Source organism: Juglans regia, chromosome 3 (genome assembly GCF_001411555.2).
Source record: "Juglans regia cultivar Chandler chromosome 3, Walnut 2.0, whole genome shotgun sequence".
Classification (NCBI taxonomy): Eukaryota; Viridiplantae; Streptophyta; class Magnoliopsida; order Fagales; family Juglandaceae; genus Juglans; species Juglans regia.
In genome coordinates, this window is record NC_049903.1 from 1,884,412 (window position 1) to 1,893,209 (window position 8,798).

General features: G+C 37.2%; 1 protein-coding gene across 4 annotated transcripts; it reads left to right on the forward strand.

Moving 5' to 3' along the window:
• The first annotated feature begins 1,386 nt into the window (after window positions 1-1,386).
• LOC108982860 (BEL1-like homeodomain protein 1) lies at window positions 1,387-5,539 on the forward strand. Of its 4 annotated transcripts, none has more exons than XM_018954323.2 (7): window positions 1,387-1,594; window positions 1,743-1,811; window positions 2,131-2,265; window positions 2,428-3,289; window positions 3,732-4,105; window positions 4,202-4,262; window positions 4,348-5,539. In XM_018954323.2, exons 4-7 carry the CDS (start codon window positions 2,468-2,470, stop codon window positions 5,179-5,181), a joined length of 2,091 nt encoding a protein of 696 aa, XP_018809868.1. In that variant the 5' UTR covers window positions 1,387-1,594; window positions 1,743-1,811; window positions 2,131-2,265; window positions 2,428-2,467; the 3' UTR covers window positions 5,182-5,539. The 4 variants fall into 4 exon arrangements, with proteins under 4 accessions (XP_018809868.1, XP_035544097.1, XP_018809869.1 ...); XM_035688204.1 differs by having other exon boundaries at window positions 1,395-1,594; window positions 2,437-3,289; XM_018954324.2 differs by having other exon boundaries at window positions 1,395-1,594; window positions 1,767-1,811.
• The last annotated feature ends 3,259 nt before the right edge of the window (window positions 5,540-8,798 follow it).

Here is an 8,798-nt window from a genome sequence, read left to right on the forward strand (position 1 = left end):
ATTCAACTTAACTTAATTCATTTGAACATCCAAACACAACTTTATAAGCTCTCAATAAAAATTAAAAAAAAATAATTTTATGAAAAAGTGGAAAAAGAGGTCGAGCTACGCACAGAGCTCAATTTAGATATCAAAATGTCTCAATCTATTTTATTTTATCTCATCATTATAATTTTCATAAATTTTTATATAAAATATAATAAATAATTTTAATTTTTTAAAATTTCAAAAAATAATTATATTAAAAAAATATATTATAAAAATATTTTATTTAACTTTTAACTTTTATCTAAAATTATCTTATCTCATCTTCCTAGTCAAACCCCACCTAAATTACCCCATGTCATCTGAATTTATCGAACATCTACTAGCCACCATAGAATATATTCTATTGGATGGGCTTGCTTACTTTTCGGAAAATGCATGCAGATTATATATATATATATATATATTTACATTTTCTAGTTTAATTAAATGTTCACGAATATGCATGTATATGAATGACTAAAATACGATATAGTTCGATAAGTATTTAGAGACGTATTTTTAACTTTTTAAGCATTAAAGTGGGTGTTAGGGTGGTTGGTTCTCAACTTTTCTCTCCCTTGATAATTTAGGCCTCATTTATTTATAGAAATGAGAAGAGTTAAGTTTTTGATTAAAATTAAAAAATTAAATGAAATATTATAAGAATATATTTTTTTAATATTATTTTTATTTTAAGATTTAAAAAAATTAAATTATTTTATTTTATATAAAAAATTTTAAAAAATTTAAAGGATTAGATTAGATAAAATAAGAAATTTTCAAAATTTTTAAAATTTAAAATTTTAATCTTAAAAACAAACTAGTGCTGCTTTATCTTCAAACTCTGGCATCCAACCGCTAAAAATATATATATATATATATTTAAATGATAAGAAGAAAACAAAAATATGAAAAAGACAAGGAGATATTTAATATTGAATTGAAAACGAAGACCCCCTCCACCCCCCACTTGTTGTTCATCATCATCTTCCTTTTTTTTTTTTTTTTTTTTAAATTAAGCTTTGGTGGAAGGAGACGTTTCGTCGTTTTTCAGCTGTTTGTATCTTCTGACACGATTTGAAATTACATTTCATTATATATATTTTATTTCATTTCATAAATGCAGATACATGATACATCACTCTATATATCTTTAAAAAGATATTTTGATCTAGGAGTCCTGGCTGCATCAAATGATTTGAAAAGGGATCCAGGAGGGTCAAATCAACAAGAAGTTCTTCTTTGTTTTGATCTATATTCGCAGGTACTTCACTGGAAAGGCCATAAGTGATAAGAGAGAGATAGATCAGCAACGTCTACATATAAAATAAATCCTTGAACTAAATTTTAAATTATTTTTCCCTGAAAATGGACATAATTTGTGGATAATGAGGTGAATAAAGATGGGTATCTTTTTCTCAGCCCTGTAACCCAACTCTCTCTTTCCTGCCTTTTTTTTCGCCTTTTCAGTAGAGGGGAATTGCAGAGATTTGAGTCTGACAGAGTGCCATCTCCTTGTATAGATTGATGAATCCCATGGGTAGATAGATCATACAAGTAAAGACAGGTGGGTTTGATTGGTGCTTCTGTTCTGATGTATTTTTATATCTGATCCTGTATTTTAGCCAATACGGTTTCGTCTCAACACACACATACATCTACTCACTCTCTCTCTCTCTCTCAAATTGTAATGGGTTCTGGTCACTGTAAGGCAGATTCTTCTTTCCTTTGCTGTGTAGAGATGATCATGAAGCACGTGCACACTCGGGTTTTAGTCACAACAGGTACCAGTTTATTAACTAATACACTAGTCGATTCCTCCTCTCTCTTTGCTTCAATATATATCTTTCCCTCTTTATCTCTCCTACCGTCTTTCCATAAATATAAAGCTAACATGGCTTCATATTTCAGTCCCTCTCCTCCTCCTCTTCCTCCTCCTTCACCTTCAAGCAATGATAACTTAATTAGGTTCTTAAGAAGAACATAATAAAGTGCATGGCCTCTGAAGTTCTAGTCCTGGACAGATCAGAATTAGTGCACAAACTTGGTTGATCACTGCAAACTGAATAAATTTGTTGTTCTTTTGCCTCTTGATTTCACCAGGATTTGTCTGAAAAGAAGACCACCTTCACAGTGAATTCCGTAAGTCACCCGTAAAGCTCCGACATACCCGTTTCTTAACGGTTCTAGCTCTTACATGGGTTGAGCGATCACCCTAATTCCCGCATAATTCACAAGGTAGATAAATACTCCCTCAACATATATTTTATCTTAGCATGCAATAAGTTATAACATATACAATCCAGTTGTATATATCGTGCATGTGTTTGTGTTTGTGTGTGTCTCTGGATTGGGTACCTGGATGTGAAGGCTAACTAACGTGGTCTCTTTTCAATGAAGTAACCTCAGATACATAATATATTTATTTCCAAGAAAACCGATGGCGACGTACTTTCATGGCAATTCAGAAATCCAAGCAGCTGATGGCTTACAAACCCTCGTCCTCATGAATCCAGCTGGTTACGTCCAATACTCCGACACGCCACCACCGGCACAGTCCGCAGCCAACAACTTCGTCTTTCTAAATTCTGTCGCCGCGGCTGCTGCTGCCAGCTCCTTAAACTACCCTCACGCGCCGCCACCCCACACCCAGCAGTTCGTCGGAATCCCTGTACCCACCTCTGCTTCACCCGCATCCCATGACCCCAATTCTCAACCCATGCACTCCCACCACGAGATCTCCGCCTTGCATGGCTTCGTCCCTCGGGTTCAGTACAATCTTTGGAACTCAATTGACCCAAACGCGGCGGCGCGTGAGATCCCACGGTCACAGCAGGGACTGTCTTTGAGCCTGTCTTCACAGCAACCTGCGTATGGGTCATTCCGGACCGACCGTGAAGTTCCATCACAGTCTCAAGCGCCGGCCATTTCAGGGGAAGATATGCGGGTTTCTGGTGGATCATCTTCTTCAGCTTCGGGGGTGACAAATGGTATGCGGAGTGTGCAGCTGAGCTCTAAGTACTTGAAGGTTGCTCAAGAACTTCTTGACGAGGTTGTGAATGTCGGTAACGGAATTAAGAGTGAGATACTAAAAAAGGCTAATGGGCGGACTACGGTGATGGGAGAATCATCGGTGGCGGCGAGTGGTGAAGGTTCGGTTGGCGGTGAATTCGCAAGTGGAAAGCGTGCTGCCGAGCTATCAACGGCCGAGAGGCAGGAAATTCAGATGAAAAAGGCAAAGCTTATTAACATGCTTGATGAGGTATGCTCGTTTTTTGTTAAGATGCATGGTTTGCAGCTAGTCTCTACGTTGGCTTGGGTATGCGGGGTTTGGTTTTCCATATAGAGGAACGGATAAAAAGAATTTGAATTTTGATTCTTAAAAAAAAAAAAAAGGTCTTTATCGGTTAAGTTCCGAGAGATTTTGACTAAAAGCTCTTCCTCAAAGAGAACGCGTGTCTAAAAATTTGTAAGGTGTTCCTTCCATAAAATGAGTCCTTAAAATCTTCACAAGTTTCCAAGGTTCAGCTTTTAGAGATTGATGGTATCTAAATGCGCGTTGTTAGTTTGGTTCAGCTACCATGAATACAAAATTTATGATAGACCCGAATTTTTTATGGGAATTCCAAATACGGTAGCTTTGATTCCGGTGGTTCACCAATTTTTCAATCTGAATTCTTTTGTTCGTGTTTTGTAATATGAAGGTGGAACAACGGTACAGACAGTACCACAACCAGATGCAGATTGTGATTTCCTCGTTCGAACAAGCGGCCGGAATAGGCTCGGCAAGAACGTACACAGCCCTTGCATTACAAACAATCTCAAAGCAGTTCCGGTGTTTGAAGGATGCAATAACTGGCCAAATTCGATCGGCAAACAGGAGCTTAGGCGAAGAAGATTGCCTAGGAGGCAAGATCGAAGGTTCAAGACTCAAATACGTCGACCATCATCTTCGACAACAACGAGCTCTCCAACAGTTGGGAATGATCCAGCACAATGCTTGGAGACCCCAGAGAGGATTGCCTGAAAGATCAGTTTCTGTTCTCCGTGCTTGGCTTTTTGACCACTTTCTCCACCCGTAAGCATCTCAGAATTGTAATTCCATTTGCATTTGTTTTCTCATATTGCAATGATTCATGATGTTTTCACTAACATTATTCAATTTGGATTTTAGATATCCGAAGGACTCAGACAAGCATATGCTTGCAAAGCAGACAGGGCTTACTAGGAGCCAGGTATCCCGTCAATGTCCTTGCATTCTTTATAGTTGTTTACATTGTCGTGGAATTTTTCAAGTTGAATAGCTTGATCATAATGCAGGTGTCTAATTGGTTTATCAATGCTCGAGTTCGGCTTTGGAAGCCAATGGTGGAGGAGATGTACATGGAGGAACTCAAGGAGCATGAGCATAATGGATCAGAGGACAAAATAAGCAAGAGCAATGAAGATTCAGCATCAAAGTCCATTGCTCTGCAAGATAAATGTCCTGCTACTGAAAATCAAACCAAAGGTTTCAATTCGAAACAAGAGAATTCTGCAAACCAGAGCGTGGCTCCTGCAATTTCAATTTCCAAAGCTTCAACATCTCCGGTTGGAGGAAATATTAGGAACCAGACTGGCTTCACTCTCATTGGATCGTCAGAATTGGAAGGAATCACACAGGGAAGTCCAAAGAAACAGAGGAGCAATGAGATGCTGCATTCTCCAAGAAGTGTTCCATCAATAAACATGGATGTCAACTCTAATGAGGCAAGCAATGAGCAAGTTTCTATGAAATTCGGGGATGAGAGGCAGAGCAGAGATGGATACTCATTCATGGGAGGCCAAATGAACTTCATTGGAGGTTTTGGGCAATACCCAATTGAGGATATAGGAAGGTTCGATGCTGAGCAGTTTGCACCAAGGTTTTCTGGCAATGGTGTTTCTCTTACACTTGGTCTCCCCCACTGTGAAAACCTCTCCTTGTCCGCAACCCACCATACATTTCTCCCTAACCAGAGCATTCAACTGGGAAGAAGAGTAGACATCGGTGAACCCAATGACTTCGGTGCCATAAGCACCTCCAACCCTCACTCTTCAGCTGCATACGAGAACATCAACATTCAGAACCCAAAGAGGTTTGCAGCACAATTGTTGCCCGACTTTGTGGCCTGAATAACAGCATACTTGAAGATATGAGATTGGTGGCGTCATGGGTTAAGGGTATCTTTCACAATTTCTTCCTCCTCCCTCTAATACTAAGGAACCAGGAAAATGCATGCTAGTGTAGAGAAAAAAGAATATTTACTCTAGTATAGGTTTATACTTCGAATAGAACCATTTGAGTTCTTAGACAACTTAGGATTTGAGAGCATATGGTTGAGGATTGTATATTATTTTTTTAAGTTTTGAAGATGGATAGATGGATGATGTCATATAGACTAGTTATCTAGCTGGATATACAATAATATTAATGATTGTAATTACATGCCGCTGTGATTAATGTGTGCTCTGTCCAATGAAGGAAGGAAAACTAGGAGCAAATTTACTTCGAGGGTTCTGAGAAGAAAATGGAAAATAGACCAGGCTACTATATTTTCCTTTCATGTATTAAATCCGACCCGTTCGGCCTTATTTTCCTTTAACATAATCATTTTGAGCTTTTCATCTTGTTAATGTACAAATTTGTCAAAATTTGTAAAATAGCTCGACGTATGCTTATAGTCTCTACTCGATCGGGCTAACTTAGAATGCGTGACGATATAATAATATAATTAATTGATTTTGGGGTCCCTTCGTTGCCTGCAGCAAGACCCTTATTTAACCTATATATATAAACTCTATTTTACACAACTTAGAGAGTTAAGAGAGATAAAAAAAGAAATCCTCAGTGTCTTCACAAAGGAACTTTATTTCCATAGATTGAGCCTTAAAACTTTGTTTCTCGTTTTTCCTTGTTCTTCTTAGTTCTAAACCACTGCCACCATTTTAGATCAGTTGATCACCTTAGGCTTAGATTGTTGTTGATGAGTTCCTTGATGTATTCGGAGATTCGATTAGTGGATGTGCTTGTTTGTGCTGAGGTACTATAGGAGGAGTCTAGACTCTAGAGTATGGGATCTGCTGTGGTGCAAAGATTGTCTCCAAGCATGATATTTCAATGGAGTCAAGGTTAGGCATTCAATTAAGCATTGTTAAATGTTAATTTATAATATGCATAAGCAAGCCGCTTGTAGTTTTTTATACGGGTCGTATCCACGGTATTCCTCGTCTACAAGCAAGGGTTTCACCATTAATAAGATGGGTCCCTTCTCTTTGTTAAAAAAAAAAAAAAAAAAAAAGCAGCTTGTAGTAAGTACTCAGTGTGTTTTCTTATGTTCGGTATTTGACAAACAAAAATTAGATAACATAAATTATGCAAGTGATATAGACAATTCAGAATCTGGAAGAAAGTACTCAAATAATATAAAACACAAGTTATAGACAAATTTATCGGATTGCTTCGCGGGAAACGATACCTGGTAGCTTGCACGTATCTTCTTAAAGACTTTTATGTACTATATATATATAACTAATATGAAGAAGTTCCCACTCAATAGTATTTTATATTCTTTTGGTTTGATTTGATCATCCGTTTCCTTCGAGCCCTGGACTACCAAGAATAATTACTAAGATTGACCTAAATTTGTCAGCTTTAGTGGCTAGATCAGCACAATAACTTAATGATGATATGGGACCTATAATTTACAATCATTTCATAGAGAAAATGCAGAAGATTCTCAATTTCACAAATAGATCCTTCCGAGAAGTCTGCATCAGTAATTGTCGATCAAAGGACAAAAACGTAACCGCAAACTCAAATCTTGATGTGGCATGCTTATTTAGTAATCCTGGCCCAAGCTAGACCAAAAAAATCTGTTCCAGAAAGTAGCCAAGGGAATTTCTAACACCATGTCAGATGTCATCCATGTCTGAGCTATCTAAATCAACGTTGAGATGGTGTAGAAAATTGACATGGTAGTCAAAGTCAGATACGTGGCAGTAAACCTCAAACGCAGTTGCATGAATCAAGGATCTGACATGTTGGCTAATTCACAGAAAGGCAGCCAGGATAATACCTGCTTTTCTCAACGAGTAGGTGGGAGTGATAGTATATCCAATTATCTCAGCGTCCTGTGTTCGTAGTCTCACAACTCCATCTCTTGTTGATTGGTCACCAGTCCTGCTAGGAACCACTGTTTCATTACCCTGAAAGCAAGGAAAGATAAAAGGTCGAGAAAAATAGAATGGGCAACTGAGCAGTGAGTGTTGGACATCAGAGAAACTTTCGAAATGTAGAACATGGCTTTAACTTCGCAAGTTTAATTTCCAAGTGGCTGTCTTGTAAAGAAAATAATGCTCATAAAGTTTTGATTGTGGAAGTGGACGAAACCACTCGACAGCACCAAACAACAGAGAAGTGGTTCAGTTAGAGTGTCATCATATAGCATACAGCCAAGAATAGAAACATAAAGAAATTTCAGCAGTCCAATGTTTAACTAATGGAAACAAAAACAAGTGACATGATTCTAAGATGACCAAAAATATAAATGAAAAGCAAGTGGAAAACTTACATGAGAAGAGTCCATTGGAGCAATTGGCACTCTTTCTAAAGAGTGTCTTTTAAGCATTAACAGTATGTCACCAGTACCATGAAGAAGAATCAACATGAAAAACCAATTTATTACAAACACTTCAACTCATTTTGTAATTGTTACTAATAAGCACTAGAGGCTTTTTATTGTAAATGGCATCATACATAATTGAAACTAGATCTCACAGCCAATAAAACGCCACATAAGATCTCCAACATGGTCTAAAAGTTCGTGCCAATTATAAAACGTTACTGCATTATCTGTGTTTTCAATTGGAATACACCCAAAGGAGGAATTTTATTGCATGAAAAATATAATGGTTTCAATGGATAGCAAAGCTGCAAAGTGCAACAAACTTTAAACCTTCCAACCTCAAAATCTTAAATTTTTGATGCAGAGGGCTGGCAAGTAAAAAATGCATTCATAGATGTGGATTTTCTCCATGGTACAATGTAATAAAGATGACACCAAGAGCTTCCTAAGAAAAAGCTTAAACCTTGTAACAGTGTGGATTTTGTAAAGAAACCAGCGAGTTAAAGCAAGGATGATGTGTAAGGTAAGCTTATGGTTTCTCGGAGCCAATGAAAAATGTGATAATTAATCTCAATCGTGAAAGGCAGCACCATGCACAATCCAACCTATATAGTAATTAATGTCATCTCTTAAAAAGATCTCTAGGAAATTCATGTTCTAAACTTCTATTCTTTTCTGAGATGCCTATTCTAGAGAAGTAATCAGCAGCTCGATTTTTTCCCTCGTAGATATTCGAAACCATAATCTTCAAGTTTGCTTCATGACTAGTATTTTTAAAACTAGAAAATCACCTAGGAATATTATGTTTTCCAGAGTTGTTTCACATCTCTTTAGAAGCCATATGTGATTGCTATTCACTGGTAAAAGCCCATTTCTAAGAAGCTTCGTGGCTTCTAGAAAAGGAACTGAAACACAATACAAGAAAAATGGACGCAAAAAAAAAAAAAAAAAAAAAAAATGGTACAATCGATTTGATTAAAAAAGTGAGTGAAGGGCAAACAAGGAGTTTCATGAAGTGGGCACACATTTTGACTTTTAATTGTAAAACCCAAATCTTTTATTATTTTTCTGAGTTCACCATTAACCAAGCTCGTCTTGCTTTCTTCCAAATTATCATGATTTGTA